We start from the raw sequence: 22,469 nt of genomic DNA, 5'->3' as shown, positions 1-22,469 counted from the left end.
CCCCTCATCTCTGAGGTCCCTCCAAATCTGACCCTTCCCCACCCCCATCCCCTCCCTCCCACGCTGTCCCAGACCATCACGTGAGCTCCACTGTCCCCTCTGGTCCTCCCCAAAGGACAAGGACCATGTCGAATTCCCGCTTGGGTGTTCTGTCCCAGTGCTCTGCACACAGTATTCCTGCTACTACTACTGCTACTAGTATTACTACTACTTCCCCAGCCCCACTGGCCAAGCACCTGTAATCTTGTCCCGGACCAGCTTGCAGGACTCGATCTCCCCAATGCTGCCAAAGAGGCTTTTGAACTCTTCCTGAGTCATGTTCTGGGGCAGGTAGTTGACGATGAGGTTGGTTTTGCTGTCGTCGGTGGCACCGTTGGTGCTGATGAGGGGCCCGTTGGGGAGGGCCGTGCTGGGGGGGCCGCTGGACACCTGAGTCTCCATTGTGCTAATTATCTGCTGGAGACAAGAGGGAGGCCGGTGCCCGGTGACCATCCTGCCCCAGTCGGAGGCAGGCCCCAGGTGGGGCCGAGCTCAGAGCCCCTGGGTACCCAGGCTTTGGAAGCCCTGCCAGAGGGGAAGGGGTGCTAGCTTGGAGTCCGGGTGCCTGGCTTCCCAGCCTGCCTCGGGGGTTTCCCAGGCAGTACGACCTTGAGCGAGTCACTCACGTCCTTGGGCCTCAGCTGCAATGCTGGGGAAGCGGCAAGGGCTGCTGAGGACGGAGCTGCTGCTGCAGCAGCCAGAGCCCAGCCAACGCCCCCCCCTCCCCCCCCCCTCCAGTCACACAAATACACACACACACATACACTCACAGAGAGATACACACTCACTGAAACGCATGCATGTTTCACCGCGCACACATCCACACACACACACACTCACGCACATTCTTCGCCCCCTCCCCACCTCCCACCTTGCCAGCCTGAAGCTGGGGGACCTCCTGAACCCCTCTCCTTATTTCAAGTCTCAAAGCTTCCCCCACTCCCTCCTTTCTGCCCAGCCCCCACCCCCCATTTCACATACCTTCCCATGCCGACCGAGAGCTAGAAGCTCTCTCTTCCCCACCCCACCCCACTCCACAAAAACCTCAGGGGAGGCAGGGTTTGGGTTAGGTTTCAACTAGGGGTCCCTGAGGGGGGGTGGGGGTGGGGGAAGGGTCTACACCCTTTGGCAGAGGCTCCTGGAGGTCTGAACTGGACCAATCCTAACCCACTCTCACTGGGGTGTCCCTGGAACTGAACCACCTTGGGGGCCCGAAGACACTAGATCGTAAGTAAGGCCAGCAACCATTTCTACTAACTCCTTTGTATTCTCCCAAGGGTTTAGTACAGTGCTCTGCACAGAATAGGCACTCACTAAATACTCTTGATGGGTTGACTCAGCTTCCAAAAAGATATCCAGTAATAGTGATATCTGTTAAGTGCTTCCTATGTGCCGAGCATTGTTCTAAGCGCTGGAGTAGATACCGGTTAATCAGGTTGGACACAGTCCCTGTCCCACAAGGGGCTCACAGTCTATGTAGGATTGAATCCCAGTTTTCCAGATGAGGTAACTGAGGCCCAGAGAAGTGAAGTGACTTGCCCAAGGTCACACAGCAGGGAGGTGATGGAGCCAGGATTAGAACCCAGGACCTCTGGTTCCCAAGCCCATGCTCTTTCCACTAGGCAACACTGCTTTCCCTTATGTCTGTGCTGCTTCGGGTTCCCTGTAGGGTATCGCTAACATCTCCACCTCTCAGCCCCTCCCTTTCTCAGTCTCCAGATCCCTCAATCCACCAAACTTCCTCTCTGCATCTCAGGGTACCCCCCAACATTGACTCAGCTTACTGGGAGCAGAACATTGCCCTGGGGACTTGGGAGCACTGGAAAGAAGCGAAAGACGAGGTCCCTGCTCTCGAGTAACTTGAAATCTACCGGGGAGACGGTAGACGTGAACTGACAAGAAGACCATAGTGAAGAATGACAGTAGTCGATCAGTCAAAAGTATTTACTGAGTCCCTACTGTGTGCAGAGACTGAACTGAGCCTGAGTATGGGATGAGAAATGAATCAGGGAGAGCTACTGGAGGAGGGGAGATTTCAGAAGGGCTTTGAAGATGGGGAGAGCCGTGTAGACTGAATCCGTGTGGATTCAAAGCGGGAGGGAGTCCCAGGCAGGAGGAAGGGGCTGGAGGTGGGAGAGAGGAGAACGAGGCACGCCAAGTAGATGAGCTGAAGACGGACGAAGAGTGTGAGCTAGCATATATAGTAGGGGAAGAGATTGGATAGGTAAGAGGGAGAGAACTAATAGAGTGCCTTACAGCCGATGTTCAGGATTTTCTGTTTGAAGCGGAGCGGAATGGACAACCACGGAAGGGTTTCTGAAGAGCGGGGAGACGTGTGCAGAATGACATTTTAGAAAAATGATCTGGGCAGCAGTAGAGCGGGGAGAGAACGGAGGCAGGGAGAACAGTGAGGAGGCTGACGCAGAAGGCTAGGCGGGTTATGACAATCGACTAGACCAGGTGGTGGCCATTTGGATCTGGAAATGCCGTGGAGGAAGGAGTGATGGCATTTAGCGACAGACTAACTGTGAGAGATGAAAGAGATAATGCCAAGATTGTGGGCTTTGGCGGTAGAGAGGATGGTGGTGTCGTCCACTGTAAAGGAAAAGGTAGGTGGAGGAGAGGATTTGGGAGGGAAGATGAAATTAATGCCTACATATAGGCATTATATGTATATATATATAGTACTTGTTAAGTGCTTACTGTGTGCCAGGCACCGTATTAAGCACTGGGGTAGATACACCATAATCAGACACAGCAGTCCCTGTCCCACATAGGGCTCGCTGTCTTAAGCCCCATTTTACAGACGAGGAAACTGAAGCACAAAGAAGTGAAGTGACTAGCCCAAGATCACATAGCAGACAGAGAGCAGAGCCGGGATCAGGACCCAGGTCCTCCCGACTCCCAGGCCCGAGCGCTAAGTAACATTAATCAACAGATTTGCCCGTGAGTCCTGAGATGGCCGAAGAGATGATCCGATCTCTCGGAGGAAATGGCTTTTTAGAAAGCCTCCGAAGGAGAGGAAGGATGTGATTTGTTGAAGCATTAGCTTCCTTTACGTGTTACTCCCGCCCCCGACCCCTGTTCATGCTGTTTCCCTGACTGAGAGCTATCCCCTGCCCTAAAATCCACCAGACCACAGCAGCTCTCTCCATCTTCAAAGCCCTCCTAAGAGCCCACCTCCTCTGGGAATCCTTCCCTGATTAAGTCACACCACCCCTCATTGCATCAACCCATCACCACCCTTAGCACTTGGATCTTTTGTTCCTCTCCTCGGCACCTACTGTACGTAAGCGTATTTCCTAATGATGGTACTTGTTGAGCACTTACTGTGTGTCAAGCACTGCTCTACGTGCTGGGACGGATACAAGTTAATCAGGTTGGACGCAGTCCCTGTCCCGTATATCACATGTACATTTAGTTGTATATTCAATTGTTTATTCAGGTGGACTGTATCATTTTCTGCAACACGGTTGTTCCTCCTGTTCCCCCTACTTGTAAGCAGCGTGGCTTAGTGGGGAGAGGACGGGCCTGGCAATCAGAAGGTCGTGGGTTCTAATCCCAGTTCCTCCACGTGTCTGCTGGGTGACCTTGAGTAAGTCGCTTAACTTCTCTGTGCCTCAGTTACCTCATCTGTAAAATGGGGATTAAGACTCTGAGCCCTATGTGGCACAAGGACCGTGTCCAACCTGATTATCTTGTATCTACCCCAGCGCTTAGTACAATGCCTGTTACATAGTACACACTTAACAAATACCACAATTATTGCTCTTATTATTATTGGTATTATTACATCTGTCTACCCGAGACCGGACTCAGACAAACCTCTTGTCCTTCTCCCTTTGGGAGAATAAGCGTTCAATAGATACCACTGATTGACTGATAGATCGGTAATGTGTCCGTTATATTGTTATACTGTAGCCTCCCAAGCACTCAGTACAGTACGGTAAGCGCTCAGTAAGCACTCATACAGTAGGCACTCAGTAAATACCATGGATTGATTGGGCTGGACACCCCCTGGTTCAGCTCCTCCTTTACTTTTTCCCTCTCTGTACAGGACAGGGAGGGAGTTGGAGAACCAAGCCTGGAGGTCCCCCCTCACCGCCTCCACCACTCAGCTCTTTGCGGGGAGGGAAATTTCTGAACTGGAATCTCAGCCCCCCAAACCGAGCCCTGCTTTCTCTCTGGAACCCTGTGGCTGCAGTTACAGAGAAGTCCTGAAAGGAGATGGCTCAGATCCTCATGCTCCTCACCACCCCCTTCTCACCTCAACCAACCCCTCCCCAAGTCTTCTCCAGACCCCTAGGCAGGAATTGAGGTTAGAGCCCCGCGGGCCGGTCAGCCGGTCCACTTCCCGCCCGGCCCCTCAAGGGCCGTGGGGCTGGAAAGACGGGACGGGGGGGGAATCGGTGGAGGAAAGCCAAGGGGAGTGGGAGGAAACGGGACCCATCAATCCACCCCCACACCCTGAGGGCTCTCTCTCCTGGGGTGGGGGGCATCTCCCAGCCCCCAGTCCAGGGTTCCAGGTATGGAAGCTCAACTAAGCCTAACAGTCGATGAGGATGAGGGTGATGGTAGTTTCTACCCACCATTCACTCACTATCCCTGCCCTCTCAGAAATGGGCTGAGCTGGAGCCCCTAAATCTCGCTGCAGTCATTCTGCCTCTGCCACGGGGGCAGTGGGGATAGGAAGCAAGGCCCATTCAGAGCCACTAGACTGCCAGCTCTTTGTGGGTAGAGCTGGTGTCGACCTATCTGTTTGTACTGCAGTCTCCCGAGCTCTGCGCCCAATAAGCGTTCAATAGATATCACTGACTGACTGATAGATCGATCGATTGATTGAATCAGGGAGAGCAGTTGGAGTTCAGCCCGGACCCCTCTGGCACTCCTTCCTGCTGGCCCTGGGAGGGAATGGGGAGGGGAGGGGACCGGGGCCGGGAGAGCAGAGGAAGCAGGGCGCTAGGTTAGGAACTCAGAAGCAGGAATCGCTGTCAGTTTTCTGAGACCAGCTCAGGTTCTTCAATCCCTTCTCCTCACCCGGTTTTTGTGTGGCTATCCCGAGTGAGGGAGGGCTCACCAGGCTGGGATGGGGATGAGGGTGGCCAAATCTGGGGTGGAGAGAGGTCAACAGAAGCCAAGATAGGGGAAGGAGGAAGAGTTGCACGGGCTTCAGCCTCGGTGCCCAGGTCGCCAGTCGAGGAATACGGAGCCCTGGGAAATCCCTTTCCTCCTCTTCTGACACATCTGGACTGACCCCAGCCAAGGAGTCCCTGGGCGGGGGCGGGGGGAAGTGAGACAGAAGGGACCGAGGCGATGGGGTCGGCAGTAAGCGGCCCCCGGCCGGAGCCCGAGCCAGTGTCAATTTCCACCACGCAGCTGAGCCGGCTAAGCCCCTAATGGGGATCGGTATCAGCTCAGCCCCTCGCCCGGAGGACAATGGGATTGGACTTTTCCCTCCACGGCAGCATATGGTGAGGGTGGGAGGAGAGGCTGGCGTGCCTATCCCTGGGAAACGCCAAATCCTTCCCAGCCCTGGAAGAGACAGACTGAGACAGGAGAGGAAATCAACAGCAACAAAGACCCACCTCCGGAGCCACCCCCACATGAAGAACTCCGCACACACACACACACACACACACACACACACAAACACACCCACCCCATGTCGCACAATTCGGGGTCACCCACAGGGTCACCCTGCTAGTGTCACAACCCCACAGGGCCCCACGTCCACAGGTTCCCCCTCCCACAATGCCTCACACATCCGCCCTTCTACATTGCCGCAGACTACAGTGGCATATGTCCGGTGTCACACACCACGCCACACACATCCACAGTGTTGCGCCCGCCCACAGCATTGCAATCTCGAGGTTTGGGGGTCAGGCATGGGGCGTTCCAGTATCTCCCCAAGGCAGGGCTAGGCAGGGAGGCCTGGGGCAAAGGCTGGAGCCCACTCCAGCCCCGCCAAGCTGGAGGCCAATCTCAGCTTGGGCCAGAGGGCTTGGGCTCCTCCGCCCTCACGTGCATAGTGTCTCACACATAGGGGCTCCACCAAGTTCCCCAGATGTACACCCCAAGCCCAGCCCTCTGGCTGCCCCTGGAGAGCCAGGGTCCCTTTCCCAGGGCCATCTCTGGAATATCCCAGGAGTTCCCCAGCTGGGCCAGTCCCTCCCCAGGGGATCAGATGGGACAGGGCAGGGAGAGGAGGGCCTAGCAGCAATCCAGCCAGAGGGACCCCATCCCCAATTCTAAGAGGCCTCCTGAGCGAAAGGGCTCACCGGGCCCGGAGAGACGCTCTACCCACGTCCCCTCCCCATGGCCTTCCTGCCCTGAGCCCTTCCCTGCCCCATCCCCAGGGGCCCGCCCTCCTTGCGGGCTCTGAGCCTCTAGCGTGGAGGCCAACCCAACTCGCCGCAAGGCTTGCTTGGGCCTCCTTCCCTCGCTCCCCACTCCCTGTCCCTTCTCCCTTCCCGGGATGCCCCCATTTTTTGCCTAGTCAAAAGCCCAAGCAGGCTTGATAAGGGCCCCTCCCTGCCCTGCTCCACCCACCCCCACCTGCCAGCCCCTGAGACGGTGCCCCGGTTAAGAGAATTACTGCCCGAGAGTCTTGGAGGGAAGGATTCTGGGGAAGGGGTACCCACCAACCTTCCATCCCTCCAAGGCAGGAGAGTGGGGAGAGTAATAGCGGTGTGAATGGGGGGCACGCCCCAGACCCCAAGACACCTTATTTCACCTTTCTCCCCAGTGCAATGCCCCCCTGCGTGTGCACGCACACAGACACACACACACACACACAGATCTCCCTGCCCAGCCCCTCTTCTGGCAACAATGGAGCATTGAGCCATGTGGCGTCAGCAGGCACGGGGGCTACCAGCCACGGCCGGCCACGAGGTGCCCACACCCCGCCCCTGCCCTCCAACAATCGCCCTCAATGCTCCACAGCTCCAGTGAAAGAAGCACTTGCCGCTGGGGGAGGGTCTAGAAAGGCCAGGCAACCGAGTGCGTGCAGAGGGAGGCACCAGGATAGGGCGGGACGACGAGGTGGCGGGGGCCGGCGGGCCCCCGGGTCCCCTCCGACTCTTGAGTCTGCGTGGCCCTCTCAGAGTTATCGCTCCTCTCCAGAACCCCTTCGCGCCTGCTCAGCAGGATCCTGCACAACAGCGGGGTGAGGACGGACGGCGGCCCAGCCCAGCCAGAGTCCCAGGGTCTCTCCCTGGCTTGGCATGATCTGGGATCTGCCCTACCTCTGCTGAGGAGCCGAAGCATAGGGCATTCAGCCTCTCGCTGGGGGTTCTTAGACCTTGAGCCCCGTCTGGGACAGTGACTGTGCCCAACCTGATAATCTTGTGTCTACCCCAGCGATTTGTACAGCCCTTGGCACTGTTCTCCCACCTACTTCTAATAATAATGATGATGGTATTTGGTACGCACTTACTAGGTGCAAAGCACCGTTCTACGCGCTGGAGTAGATACAGGGCAATCAGGTTGTCCCACGTGGAGCTCACAGTTTTAATCCCCATTTTATAGATGAGGTAACTGAGGCACAGAGAAGTCAAGTGGCTTGCCCAAGGTCACACAGCTGACAGGTGGCGGAGTCGGTATTCGAACCCATGACCTCTGACTCCCAAGCCCGCGCTCTTTCCACTGTTATATCGTACCCTCCCAAGCACTTAGTACAGTGCTCTGCACGCAGTAAGTGCTCAATAAATACAACTGACTGACTGGCTTGGACCGTGAGCCCCATGTGGGACGGTGGCTGTGGCCTACCTGATTAACTTGTATCTATCTACCCCACCGCTTAAACCAGTGCCTGATATAAGCGCTTAGTACAGTGCTCTGCACACAGTAAGCGCTCAATAAATACAATTAAACGAATGGTGAAGTGCTTAACAAATACCAAAAAAACCACCAAAACCCCACAATCATCATCATCATCATCATCATCATCTCACCTGCGGGGGCAGCTGATTATTTATCAAAAAGGAAATTCGGACTCCCCTTGCCACCACCGTCCCAACCTGCTCCCCTCCCCGGCCCCACAGCTATCAGCTTCCTGGAGACACCTCTTAGACTGGGAGCCCCGCGCGGGCCAGGGACCGGGTCCAAACTGATCCTAGCGCTCGGGCCGTAGAAAGAACTGAATAAATTACACCGTCGTTATCATTGTCATCATCAGTAGTATTAGCATCGTCAGTATTATTATTACTGTAATCAACGCTCCCCCAACCGGAGAGAGGGTTGGGGTGCGGGCGATGGGGAGCGGCAGCCCTCTCCACATTCCCCCGGCAGCCTCCGGGGAGGCAGCGGGAGGGGAAGAGGGCCATCGGCTCCTTCCCGCACCGGAAAGCAGACTTCCGAGACAGGGACGGATGGACGGACGGATCCCGGCAGTTCAGCCAGAGCAGGTGCCTCAGCCCAGAGCCTCCAGCGTCCCTGATGCTCTTCCCACCCGAACCCCCAGTCTAACCCAGCTCAATAGCCCCTGGCCCCACGGCCCCCTGGACTGCCTCTCGGGGCATTATTCCCTTCTCCTCCCAGCCTCAGTTTCCCCAACCGCAGCAGAGGAACAGACTGAGGGACACCCATTACCCCAGCCCAAGCCTGTGGCCCCTAGGCTGCGCAGCCCTTCCTTTTAAGGACCCATCTGAATCCCTTCTCTCCTCTCCCTTGCCACCAGCCCAGAACTCCTAAGGGTGAGTAGAAGCAGGGTGGCCCAGTGGAATGAGCCCGGGCCCGGGTTTTCATCCCGGCTCGGCCAATTGCTTGCTGTGGGACCTTGGGCAAGTCACTTCACTGCTCTGGGCCTCAGTTCGTCTGTTCTCCCTTCTACTTAGACCGTGAACCCCATGCTGAATTGTACTTTCCAAGCGCTTAGTACAGTGCTCGGCACGCAGTAAGTGCTCAATAAATACGACTGAATGAACGAATGAATGAAAGGGACCTTGGCTGACGTGATTTGTTTCTATCCCAGCTCTTAGAACAGTGTTTGACACACAGTAAGCGCTTAACAAGTACTATATTGAAAAAAAAAAAAGCAGACCGAGAAGGAAAGTCCAGCAGGAGATGGGCATCCACCCTTAGTCGACAATTCCCACTAGGCCCTAGATTCCCTGGTTGGGGCCCAAGTGGATTTTTCAGCAGCCAGAGGGGGAACGGTGAGGATACCAGTTTAGACGGTTTGGGGTGGGGGAGGAAGGTTGGGGAGGGGTTAGCTCCCTAACTTCTGAGCCAGTGGACCGGAAAGCGATTAAACCAAATGCCCCCAGGCCAGGCCAGCCCAGCCCAGTCCGGCTGACATGACCAGGTGCCCTACAGGGGCAGGAGAGTTGATGCCAGCAGGATTGGAAGCCGGGTCAGAAGAGCACTCATTACAAAGGACTGCGGGAAGTGAAAGGCACGGTGACCTATGCCAGATGTTCCCTTCTCCGATCTCTCCAGATGTTCCTTCCAGCTCCCCAGGGAAGCTTGACCAAGTCCAAGAGACCCGAGACCTCTCCTTAACACTGCTCACTAACAAAGGGAGTGGAAAGCTCTGCGGTGACCCCATGACCCGGAGGCCCCAAGACCAGACCGGCAGTCCTGGGCCTGGACCCCTCACTGTGCAGTGAAGATGCCTTAAGGGGGGACCCGGGGAGCCCTGGAAGCAGGGCCAACTGGAGACCCCAGGCAGACCTCCCCCCACAGCACCTGAAAAGCCTCCCTGTCCCTGTCTCTGTGCGTTTGGGAGGTGGGTGGGGGGGAGGCAGGGGCGGCTGGGCTAGGAAGGTGGTATCTCTATCGGGGCTTCTGCCCAGATGGGCACCAACCCAGGTGAGACCCATCTTGGAAGATTTTCAGGCTGAAGGAGGGCATCATCTCCATGGAGACGGGAGAGGGGGTTGAGAGAAAAGAACTCGGGCACCCGGGAGAGAAGGGCCGGGGGCTAGGAACTGTGGGCAGAGGCCGGAGAAGTAGCCGGCCACCAAGGAGGTGCAAATCGGCACCTCTGAGGCAACAGCTTGGCCACTTTTGGTAATGGAGCTCCCTGAGGGGGCCGGAAACCTGGGATCGATTTTCTCCACCAGTGTCTGTCACGGTTCCAGGCTGCCCCCTGGGTGTTACTCTGAATTGGAAGAGCGGGACTCCTCCCCCCACCTCCGGGGCAGATTGGAGACTTCCAGGCAGGGGTGTGGGCAAGTTGGCCCCACCATGGCTTGGGGAGAGGAGCTGGCAGCTGTATGAGCAGAGACAGCTTCAGCCCCTGAGGCCTGACGTGAAATGGCCACAGCTGAGGCCAACTCCTGTTTCCAAAAGAAAAAACGCCATTACCATAATTCACGGGCTGCAGTGTGGCCTAGTGGAAAGGGCCCAGGCCTGGGAGTCTAATCCTGGCAGGGCTATTTACCCGCTGGGTGACCTTGGGCAAGTCATGAACTACTCTGGGCCTCAGTGGACTCATTTGTAAAATGGGGATTCGACACCTGTTCTCCCTTCCCCTTAGATGCTGAGCCCGATGAGGGACGGGGCCTGGGGCCGGCCTGACAATCTCACATCTATAAGAGTAATCACCTGCGATAGTAATTATGGTATTCGTTAAGCACTTACTTTGTGCCAGGCACTGTACTAATTGCTGGGGTGGATACAAGCAAATCGGGTTGGACACAGTCCCCGTCCCTCTTAGGGCTCACAGTTTTATTCCCCATTTTACAGATGAGGTAACTGAGGCACAGAGGAAGTGAAGTGACTTGCCCAAGACCACACAGCAGACAACTGGCGGAGCTGGGATTAGAACCCATGACCTTTCGGCTCCCAGGCCCGTGCTCTAGCCACTTGGCACTTATTAAGTGCTTACCCTGTGCCGAGCACCGCACTAAGCACTGGGGTAGAGACTAGATCATCAGGTTGGACCCAGTCCCTCTCCCACACAGGGCTCACAGTCTCTATGTAGGAGAAAGAACGGGCGTATCAAATCCCCATTTGACAGATAAGGAAACTGAGACCCAGAGAAGTGAAAACAACTTGCCCAAGGTCACACATCAGAAATGTAGTGGACCTGGGATGAGAACCCAGATCCTCCGATTCCCAGGCCCTGGCTCTTTCCACTAGGCCATGCTGCTAGGCCCTCAGCGCTTAGTACAGTGCTTGACCCATAGTAGGGGCTTACTGAATGTCACCGTTCTTCTTCTCTGCCCGTAGTATGCTTGTGATGGGGGTTGTGCTTGGACGGAGACTATCTGAGAGCCAGAGGGTTTCCCGGGAGGACAGAGGGGCGGGGATGGACGGACGGTAGCAGTGGGACCCGCCTGGGCTGAGGGACCCCCGGTGCACCAGAGTTTCAGCTGCTTCCCGGAGGAGGGGCCGAGGCCCAGTCCCTGAAGCAACAGTGGCCAAACTGGGGACTCAGGAGCCCGACCGGGTGGGCATCTTTCCTCAGATCCCGCGGGCCTTTCCAAGGCATCTCGTCAGAAATGAGTGCAATACTGAGTAAAATGCTCTTGCCCGAGGAAGGAGATAGGGTGAGGGGAGAGACAGAAGGCCTTGAGATCCACCCTCCTGATGGATGTACTCATAGAGAGAGTTCCACAGCCAGACAATCCAGAAAGAGGAAGGGAGGGGTTGGGTTAGCGACCAAAAGCCCCCACAACAGGCTGGTTTGCTTATTTTGATTTATCCAGCTACCCATCCCAAGGATAAAGCAATTAGGAGGGAGAACCTGCACAGATGAAGCCATTGAGCTAAGAGCTTTGCAAACCCCTTAGCCACCTGGATAATTAAGGAGAAGCAATCACCTGAGGACTGGGGAAAAGGGGTGTGGGTTATGGAAAGGTCTAAGAGGAAAGACAGAAAGATGAGACCTTTGGGGATTGTTGGAAGACAATTGAGGACGCACACACCTCCACATCAAAGATCTATAAGCTGCAGACAGAACAGACCAGGAGCCTCTTGAAAAAAGTAAGAGGGAAAACTTGGTTGCCTGGCGAGGGACCCATGGATTGCTAGAACCAAGTGGTTCTGGTCAGATTTTGGTTTCCTTATTATTTATTTAGGAATCTCTTCCCCTTTAATGTCCCGTGTAGAGTAAACCCTCTTTTACCCAGACGGTCATCTGTTTATTTGGTGGGAAGGGGCGTGGGGCCCGAGCTCCAGAGGGACGTGACATGGGAGAGGGAGAGAAACTGGCAGTCTCTCAGCACCGACAGCCTTGGTCCTGGGGGTGGTGGTTGGGAGGGCTGTGCCCTGTCTTGGCCCCCTACCCTGGGGAGGGAGTAGTAGGGGGAAACACTACGATATCTTCAGCCGTGACCAAAAGGGGCAATCCAACAGACCATAGTGGGAGCCAGTAAGCAAAGGGGGTGGGGGGCAGATGGATTTTCTTTGCTAGGGGGCAGAGATGACAGACAGATACGGGGCACAGCAGCCATGTCTCCTGGGATTGGATCTGCAGTCAAAGACACTGAAGCTGCAATCTCAACCCAACTCTTCACGGTCTTCAGTCTCTGCTTTCGACAAATGAGACGGGGTGGAGGATGTGCGTCTATGAGGGTGTGTGCGAGAGAGAGGGAGAGAGAGAGAGAGAAAGACTTCCGGTCCTAATCATGATCTGAAAACCTAGATGAGACTTGAGATGCAGCATGGAGATTCGGGTTCCAAACCTAGCTCTGCCATTTGCCTGCTGGGTGACCTTGGGGTCTCGGGGCTCCAGTTTCCCCATCTGTAAAATGGGGCTAAAATTGCCCGTTCTCCCCACCCTTCAGATCGTGAGCCTCACGTGGATCCGGGATTGGGTCCAATCTGATTATCCTGTACCTATTCTGGGACTCATCACAGTGCACGGCACGTAGTAGGAGCTGAATAAATGCCATCACCGTTGCTACTATTCACGAGAATGGGAAAGCAGAAGGAGGCAGCAGCAGCACCAGGAGAAAGCTCCATCCTTCCGAGGGGAAGTTTTGGCCGGGGGCAGAGGGGTTGATAAAATGACCTCGGAGGCCCCCCCCCCCCCCCGGTCTGAGGATCCTGGGAAATCAATTGCTCCCTAGTCCTCCCCGAGCACTGGACCGGGAACCCAGTTAGTCCCCGACTGATGACCGGCTGCTCCCCAGAACGCAAGTGGGGCCCCCCACCTCGCCGGCCACCTCCAACCTTGGGCTCCAAGGAGCAAGGCAAGCAGGGGACCATGGACAGCAGCCTCGGTCTGGGCTTGTGCCACTCCTCCCTGGGCCCACCCGCTAGCCCCAGCACAATAGCATAATGCCGGGCAGGGGAAAGGGGGAAGGGGGCCCCGGAGACAAGATGGGTGGCAGGGGGGAGTCAGGACGGGGGCTCCTGGGAGTGAGCGCGACCCAGGGGATGGAGGGAGGGAGGGAGGGAGTGGCTGGAGGCAGGGGGTGGGGGGGCCCCAGTCAAAGACCGAGGAAGGGGAGGGGCGGGGGCAGGAAGAAAAGACGACGAAGAGAAGGGCAGACAAAGGGAGAGACGGACGTGGGGAGGGGACGGGATCCGAGAGGGAGCCCGAAGGGTGGGGTGGGCACCATCCAACCCCGGGGAGCCCCCCCGAAGCCTCCCGGTACCAGGGACCTGGCCAGCAGCCGAGTTTGCTGAAAGCACCTCCTGCCCGGAGCCGGAGCCCGACTCCGAGGAAGCGCGCTGCAGTGCCAGCGCCTTCTCTCTAGTGCGGCGCCCAGGGCGGGCGATGGAGGGAGGGAGGGACGGACGGATGGAGACGGTGGCCCTGGCCCGCCGGGTTAAGCTCCTCTGAACGGAGCGGGACAGGGCGCCCTCGGACTGCCAGCCCCCGGCTGGGCCCCCAGGCCCCGCGGGAAGACCCTGGATGCCACTGGCACGGGACTAGGCCTTCCAAAGCGGTCGAGGGAAAGAGCCCCAGGAAAGGGAGCAGAAGGCGGGGGGCGACGACTGAGGTTTTCTTCGACCTCCCCAACTAATGTCGGGGCGGAGATGTGGCGGGGCGGGACACGCCCCAGCCCCGGGAGGAAGGGTCACTGTCAGGACCGGCCCAGGACGCAGGGCTCGACCGTTTTTCAACCTCGCTCCCTCCCTCCCTCCCTCCCTCCCTCCATCTGTCTTGCTGCATTGCTGACCTCTCGTCTCCGGCCGCCGAGGCCGCCCGCTGTTCGTCGTTCCCCCCCCCCCTCCGCCGGATGCCCTCCTCCTCCTCCTCCCCTCCCCGCGCCCCCCATCGCCCCCTCGCCCCTCCTCAATCCAGAAGCGAAGGCCAAGGCGCTCGCGCGAAGAAGTGCCGAGAAACAAAGAGCTGTCTTCTCCCGCGGCTCCTGCCCCACGGCATTCCGGCAGGCTCCCCTCCACCCCCCTCCTGTCTCCTCCCCCAGCGCCCGGGCTGCCGCAAGGTCGACGGGGCCGAGGACACGCGACGCCCCCACCCCGAGCCCCACCTCCCCAGCCCGGAGTGGGGCGAGGCCGTGGGAGGAGGGAAGGGGGAACGGGGGGGAGGGCTCTCTATTGGGGAAACGAACCCGAGAGCGGGATGGGGCATTCCGTCCCCGATATAGCACCAACGCCCCCGTGAGCCCCCCCCCCCCGCCCCCAGATACCTAGAAAGAACCTGGTAGAGCATCTCCCGAGCTGAATTCCCGCACTAGTCAATCCAGCCCCCTACACTGCGCCCCTTGCCCCTCCCCTGGTCCCCCCCCCCCCCCAGTCCACTTCTCGAGGACACGACGGCCGCCACCAGAAAGAAGGAGCCTTCCCTTCTGCTCTGAGCATCCCGGGGGGGGGGGGGGGCAGGGAGGGAGGGGTCACCGGGGCCCTCCGGCAGAGCTGGGGCGGGGGAGGCGTCTCCCTGCCTGAATCCCCCAGCGAGGCCCGAGCCGGCCAGTGGGCCGAGCCCATTGTTCTGCTGGACGAGGGGGTCGAGGCGAGCCCCCTCCCAGTCTCCCGAAATCGGCCCTTTCCCGTCCTCCGCCCAGGCCCAGTTTCCTTAGAGAAGGGCGGGTGCGGGGAGGGCAGGACGAGAGCTGCCCCTTCCTCCTCTCCTTCGGGTGCGGGGCCCGCGGCGGCGGAGGAGGCCGATGCCCTCTGCCAGCCCCCGCCGCCCTCGGCCCTCCCCTCCCCAGCAGCTGGGACTGCAACCAAGCCCGGTGGGGTGGCAGGGCTGGGGCCGGTGTGAATACCTACAGTGACCATTCTTCTCGGCCCGGCGGGAGCTGTCCGTGCTGGAGGCTGCTCGCCCAGTGGCTCCGGGAGTCGCAAGTCCAAGTTCGGGGTCCGGCCCGGCCGGACGCTCTGAGCTGCGGGCGAGGAGGCGGGCGGCAGGCAAGCGGCAGCGACGCCCAGGGAGCTCCGGAGCCCGCGGCGCCCGCGGCTCCGTTCGGCTTTGCGGAGGCGCCTGGTCCTTCGACGGCGGGGACCGAAGAACGGGCAGATTGGACGCAAGACGGCAGGGGCGTTTCCCGGAGTCCGGCTCCGCTCGGGGGGAGGAGGAGGAGGGGGAGGAGGGGGAGGAGGAGAGGGAGGGGGGAGGAGGAGGAGAAGGCGGCGGGAGACGAGAAAAGGCAGGAGCGTGAAAATGGAGAGAAAGCGGCTTCGGGGGGAGGGGGCGGGGGGCGGCGGCTGCGCACGGGGCGCGGGGCGGAGGGGCTGCCGACGCCCCCGGCTCGGCCCAACCGGCCTTGGGCTAGTGGGGGCGGAGGACTGTGGAGTGGCAGGAGGGCTGCGCTTCCCAAAAGAGCTGGACCAACGCGCCTCCCCAGCAGCCGCCGCCGCCGCCGCCGCCCAGTCCCGCCTCGGCTCGGCCCTCGTCCCCAGCGAGCGGGCCCGAGCTCCGCGCCGCCGCCGCCGCCACCGCCACCGGCGGGCCGGGCTCTTTATGTGGCCATCTGCCTGCCGCCCAGCTCGCTCATTGGCTGAAGCAGCTCCCTCCCCCCTCCCTCCCCTCCCCCCTGCCCGCCCCCCCCCCCCCCGGGCCTCTTCGCACACGGCAGGTGGAGGTGGGAATGTGCCTGCCCCGGAGGCGAAGCCCTGTCTTTTTTCCGTCTACCTTTCGAGCGTCTCCCCTTCCCCTTCTTCCCGGCTCCCCTTCCGTCCCTCCCCTTCGCCCTTCTCGCTCGGCTGCCTGCCCATCTGGCCTGCTCCACCCTCTCCTCCGTGGCAGTTCACGCGGGCCACGAGAGGCCGAGCAACGGATCCATCTGCCTCGGTCGCCGGGTAGGGCGGGCCCTGGAGTGGAGTCGGTTCGGGGCGATGCGGGGCGGACAGTCTCACGGCTGCGGGGTTTCTGTTCGGGGCCTGCTCCAGGCTGGGAGCCGGGTTACGGTCCAGTTTCTCTCGGGCCCCTGTGGCGGGGGGAGGGGGGCGGGAGGAAAGGGTTTCATCATCATCATCATCATCATCATCATCAATCGTATTTATTGAGCGCCTACTATGTGCAGAGCACTGTACTAAGCGCTTGGGAAGTACAAATTGGCAACATATATTTCGTTTTGCAAGCAGGGAGGGAATGTGATGCCAATTTGTACTTCCCAAGCGCTTAGTACAGTGCTCTGCACATAGTAAGCGCTCAATAAATACGATTGATTGATTGATTGATTGAAAGAGGCGTCGTTCCCGGCCTAGTCGAGCTGGAGGGGGGACGGGGCGGACAATTTTCCTGGGCGGGCTGCTTCCGGTCCGTTTCTTTCCACTCCCCGCCCCACCTCTCCTTCCCCCGTTCTCCTGGGATTTCCAGGCGGGAGTCCGCCCGCACAACGGCGCTTTCCTAACGGGAACCTGCCCCGGGCGGCCCTAGCTCCGCTCTTCGGTTCTCGACAGCGACCGCGGGGGCGATTCTTCCCCCAACACACACACACACACACACACACACACACACACACACACACACACACACACACACACACACACACACTCCCGTGCTTTCAGCCCGACCCGAGATCTTAACGCTGTCTCTTCCCCACATGTATGCGCGCAGACACCCACCCCTACACCCCTTTCCCGTCCCCGTCGCTCCCGATCTGTTCCGCCCCCGGGTGTTTGTAAACAGGCGGGCATCAGAGGCGGCCGAGCTATTTCGGGGCGCCAAGGAGGATGTGCGGAGGGAAGTGTTTCCCTGGAGCTGAGGACGGGGTGGGGGGCTGCAAAGGGGAAGAACCGACAGACGGGCCCCGCCCGAAGGCCCCGAGCAGAAAGGCGCCTTGCCCTCCCACCCACACTGAAGCCCCGAGCCCCTGTCCCTTCGCCCCGAACCCGCGCTCCAGGGAGGGAAGCTGAGGCCCAGGACGGGGCAGGGAATCCATCCAGTCCAGAGCGCTCTCTCTACACTCCCCTGTCCTTCCCTCAACTTCTCAATCCTTGAAAGCCCGGCCTCAATGGATGGTTCTTCGGTCCCCGAGGGAGCTGAGGCCCAGGACGGGGCAGGGAACCCATCCAGTCCAGAGCGCTCCCTCTACTCTCCCCTGTCCTTCCCTCAACTTCTCAAGCCTTGAAAGCCCGGCCTCAGTGGATGGTTCTTCGGTCCCCGAGGGAACTCGGGTGGGAGCCTCGCAGGAGCCGGAGCGTGGAGGCAGAGGGCCTGCCACGAGCAAAGAGAGCATCGGGAAGATGCACGAATGGGGAAGTGGGCCAGACCAATGGATGCGGAAACTCCGTGGATAAACCAAGGCCTTCCCAGCGTTGCCGAGGACTCCTAGCTCAGGCACTGGGGCAGCTCCCGGGGTGGGGGTTAGAGACAAGACCGGTCAGCTCCCTGACCCTAGGGGGTCCCTTCCGAAAGGGAAGCTCTGTTGTCACATCCCATCCGTCCCCCCCACCTCTTCGGGAAACCTCACTCGGATGCACCAGTTGTAGCTCCAAGCCACACCATCTCCGGGTTCCACGTGGTTTTAAACCTAGAGTGGAAGGCGCATTTTGCAAATTCATTAAACGTCTTGGCATCCCGTTGGTCAGGTTGCCTGGGGCATCAGACTGCTTTCCTGGCAAACTGACCTGCAGAAGCTGGCCATCGAACCCCGGCCGAGTCCGGTTCCTTACTAGTGTGCATTCTCGAATGGTCAACCGTACACAGGTAGACACGCACACACATACGTACATTCATTCATTCAATCAATCACTTAATACCATTTATTGAGCACCTAGTGTAGAGCACTGCGCTAGGCACTGTGAGGAACTCTAAAGAACAGAGAGTTTACAGTCTAACAGGAAGGGCAAAACTATGCAGAGACAAACATATAAGTAGACATAAAGGGCAAATAGAGGCAAAGGGCAAAAAAGGCGCATAAAGTGTACAGACAACCGAAACATTCATACGAACTCTAGGCATATTCAGGAAGGGCACAGAGAACAAAAGGCATAGTTTTATCATTAAATAAAACAACGATAAATCCGACCGCCGGCTTTAAGGCACTCAATCAGCTCATTCCTTGTTGCTTATCCACTCTCGTCTTCCACGACCCCCCAGATTGCACTCTCATCTCTCCCGCCCCTGACCCTTGTTCCTGTCCTTCCTCCTGCCTAGAACTCCCTCCCGCTTCATAGCTCCAGCGCTCAGAACGGTGCTTGTCACCTAGGAAGCGCTTACCAAATGCCGTCATTATTATTATCTTCCAGACCCCCAACTCTCCCAAAGCCCTTCTGAAATCTCCTCTCCAAGAGCCCTTCCCTGATTAATTTCTCCTTTTCCCCGGTTTTATCCCTCCAACTCCAAAGCCCCAGCGCTTTGCACCACACACTTAAGTACATATAATCAATCACCTATAGCATTTTTGTACCTACCCTAATACTTAAGCACACATTCACCTATATATCCACTTTTCTTCTTTCTCCCTCACGAGATTATAAATTCCTCAAGGGCAAGAATCACGTCTACTAAGTCTCTTGTGCCCTCCCAAGTGCTTAGGTCAGTGCTCAGCACACAGAATACACCCAATAAATCCTCTTGGTTGGTTTATTTGCAGCCAGAATACCAGTCTCTGCAGTAGCTCTGGAAGGACATCAGCTAATTAGTCGTCCTTCATACTTGAAGACGACTGCCCTGACGGCATGCGTGTGTACCTGAAAAATGAGGGGACCCACCGCCCCCAGTCTTGACCACAACAGGCATCCGCAAAAATGAGAACATAATAGAGCTGGAAGAGGCACAGATGAAGGCCAACCAGGATGTTTGAGGGGGTAGAGGGACATCCACTCGAGGTCTGACTGAAAAGATTAGGGCCCCTCAGTGTAGAAAGTCACAGGCCGAGTGGCAATTTCCAAACCGTGAAGAGGGGAGATAAGGAGAGCACAGAATTGTTCACCAGATCCCATGTCACCATGACAAGGGGGAACCCAGTGAAGCTTGAAGGTTCAAAACTAACAAAAGGAAGTACTTCTTCACCCAGTGGATGGTGAATGTATGAGATTCTTTGCCACAGGGACATGGGGCTGAAATATCAGTAGGGCCAAGGGGAATTTGGATCAATTCAATAGCAGCAATGGGTTACTAGAGAAAAAGTTAGAGACGTAGAGTGGAAAGTTAGATGTGTCAGAGGCTATCTAACTAGAAAAGCCGTGTGGCCTAGTAGAAAGAGCCTGGGTTCTAATCCCAGCTCCACCGCCTGTCTGTTGCGTGACCGTGGGCAAGTCATTTCACTTCTCTGGGCCTCAGTTACTCACCTGTAAAATAGAGATTAAGATTATAGCCCTGTGTGGGACATGGACCGTGTCCAACCCGATTAGCTTGTATCTATCCCGGCACTTAGTCCAGTGCCTGGCACAGAGTAAGCATTTAACAAATACCATTAAAAAAGCTATGAAGATAGAGATCCAGGAAGGTAACCATCCCATAGTTCCTCTGGGCGTCCTTGTTGTCTCCACTGGAGACAGGATTCTGGGCTAGAAGTTACTGTGGATCTAGAAATGGCAGGTGTGAGATTCCACTTATCTACAGAGTATGCCGAGTCTGAGTGACTGGAGTGACCAGAGTGAAGGGTTCAAGGAGGATGTGGGTCTCTGCTGGTTTTGAAGTGGGGCTTTTCTGAAGAGGAAGGGGAAAGGGCATTTCAGGCAGGGGTAATAGCCTAGGGGAGGTTGGGAGAGTCGTGTTGGGTGAAGGATTGCCAATTTGGCTGAAGCGGAGAGCCCGAATTGGCAATGGCAGGAGCCCTAGGTTTTAGATGAGGGGAAAGCACCGCCAAGCACATCCAGTCGAGCAGAAAGACGAAAGGGGAATAGGTGTATGCCGACGCACACTGACACCCACAGGTCTAGGCCCACACCCCCCCACGATCCTTCCTGACCGTTCCCACCCCCAGCCTTTGTTCCGGGCTCCCTGCCTGGGTCTGGCCTGTAGCTCTCTCTCTCTGGCTCCGGTTCCCTCTCTGATTCCGCCTTGCTCCAGACCATCACTCTCCCACAGGACGAACCAGTTGCCACTCCTCGACACCCACCCCGATTCCCCACTCGACGCGAATGTGGGGGTTGTTTCAGAGGGCTTCGGCACCACGGACAGTGCGCCCCCCCCCCCCCCCCCCCCCAGCCCCCCAACATCGGGTTTTCCCGCAGCGGGGCTTTATCCACGCCCGGATCCCGGTTCCAAACTCCCGACTCTCCCCTGAGAGCCCGGAGAACCGCATTCCCCGAGCTCTTGGTTTTCATTCCTGCCCAGCAGCCACCTCTGGGAAGGAGCGCTAAAACCTTCCTTTCCCCCTCTCAACTGGAAGCTCCTTGTGGGCAGGGAACGGGTCTGCCAACTCTGTTCTATTGTCATTCATTCAGTCGTATTTATTGAGCGCTCACTGTGCGCGAAGCACTGTACTAAGTGCTGGGGAGAGTATGATTTAACAATAAGCAGAGACGTTCCCTGCCCACAACGAGCTTACAGTCAGGGGAAGGAGGGGAGACAGCTGTCCTCTCCCAAGCGCTTGGTTCAGCGTTCTGCACGCAGTCAGCGCTCAGTAAATACGAGATTCCTCCTTCCCCCTCCTAGCCACACCTTGAAGAAAGGGAAGGGGAGAGGGATGGGGGAGGAATGAAATCCCCCCCACCCAGAGGATAGTCCCCTGGAGTAAGACGGAACTGGGGCCAAGGCAAGCTCACCGAAACTAGCCACCAGCCGGGTAGCAGATGGAGTAATAAGGGTAGGCCCTAGGGACAGGTGACAGGGGAAGGTCTGGGTTGGAAGACTCCCATCGCAAGTTGGTGAATGAGCCAATTAGCGGGGGGCTTGTAAGTAAACCAGTTAATCAAGGGGGCACAGCAAGGAAGGCCACAGAGGGGACTGGGAAGAACCGGAGGCCGCTGCCCATTCAAGGTCCCAACCCCGCCCCAATCTACTGCCTGGGACTAGGTTCGCCTGGGTGTCTGCTGGGTGGGGTGGGAGAAGGGTCCTTGTACCAGACAAGTTGCAGACCCCCCCACATGGCCCCAGAGGAAAATGCTGCCAGTGACCCTTGCCCTCCTTCTTGTTCCCATTGTTCCTTCCTCCTCCCTTGCCCTCCCCTCCCCTCCCCTCGATCCACCCCAGTGGGAGAGGTCGGGATGGGACTTGAGGGGGTGGACATTATCTCGCTTCTCCCCAGCCTATCTTGCCCTCCTCAGCGAGGGCGGAGGGCCACAATGGAGAGAGGTCGAATCATCCGGCTACTAAACTCTGTGCCACGCTGTTCCTCTCCTCTCCGCTTTGTGAGGTAGAAGGGACAGGGCAAAAGAGAGCGGGTAGAGGCGAGGAAGAAGTTGAGGGGGAAAGGGTAAGGGAGAACCTGTCTACCAACTGTTAGATTGTACTCTCCCAAGCACTTCGTACCGTGTTCTGCACAGGGTAAGCGCTCAATAAATAGAACGAATTGACTGACTGATCGAAAGCGGGTGGAGAGAGGGACTAGAAAAGGAGGACCTGAGGAGAGAGGAAGAAAGAATCCGGGAAAAGGCAGAAAGGAGAGTGGAGACCCAAACACAGGTGTCCGGAAATCCAACCCGGGCTCAACCCTTTAGAAACAGGCCCCCTAATCTGAGGTCTTAAAGCGAGGCGGGGCTCGCAGGATTTGTAAGTGGGAGGTAGGGAAGCGTGGCCTGAACCCACTCATGGTCAGAGCCACGGTCCCGGGGGGCTGGGAGAGATTGGGGGGAGGGGCGCAGAGACCACCCGGGAGTCGGAAGGTGAGCAATGCAACTCTGTTGCATCGTCCTCTCCCAAGCGGCTTAGTCCAGCGCCCTTTACACAGTAAACACTCAATAAATACCGTCGACTGAGCTGCCCTTCTGTGGACCGTCCATCCCTTCCCACTCACCGCTATTCTCCCCGCGGGCCTAGTCGGGGTTCCCATGGAAACTGCCGGCCGCGGCTGCACTAGGCCCCGGGAGGTGGTGGTGGTGATGATGTTTGGGTGTGGGCGGGGTGGTCCGGGGCGAGAAGCCCTTCCCTTCCCCCGGCAACTTAAAGAATCCGTGGCCCGTGCCCTCGGGCCCGGCCCGGGGAAACTGAGGCCCGCCACTCCCCGCTGCGGCCG

At 57.9% G+C, this 22,469-nt stretch overlaps 1 protein-coding gene across 5 annotated transcripts in view; it reads right to left on the bottom strand.

Moving 5' to 3' along the window:
• ELAVL3 (ELAV like RNA binding protein 3) overlaps nt 1-22,452 on the bottom strand; it is a 42,820-nt gene extending 20,368 nt beyond the window's left edge. For 2 of the 5 annotated variants that reach the window (XM_038771501.1, XM_038771502.1), the window contains exons 1-2: nt 22,251-22,452; nt 237-453 (exon numbers count right to left, since the gene is read on the bottom strand). In XM_038771501.1, the coding sequence (XP_038627429.1) occupies nt 237-453; nt 22,251-22,286 (253 nt within the window). In that variant the 5' untranslated portion in view covers nt 22,287-22,452. Of the gene's footprint in view, nt 1-236; nt 457-15,171; nt 15,476-22,250 lie in introns of those variants that run through there. The other 3 variants (XM_038771504.1, XM_038771503.1, XM_038771505.1) reach the window with 3 other exon arrangements.
• Between the last annotated feature and the right edge of the window lie 17 nt (nt 22,453-22,469).

This window comes from Tachyglossus aculeatus, chromosome X2 (assembly GCF_015852505.1).
Source record: "Tachyglossus aculeatus isolate mTacAcu1 chromosome X2, mTacAcu1.pri, whole genome shotgun sequence".
Taxonomy (NCBI): domain Eukaryota; kingdom Metazoa; phylum Chordata; class Mammalia; order Monotremata; family Tachyglossidae; genus Tachyglossus; species Tachyglossus aculeatus.
This window is presented reverse-complemented; position numbering and strand designations above follow the sequence as displayed.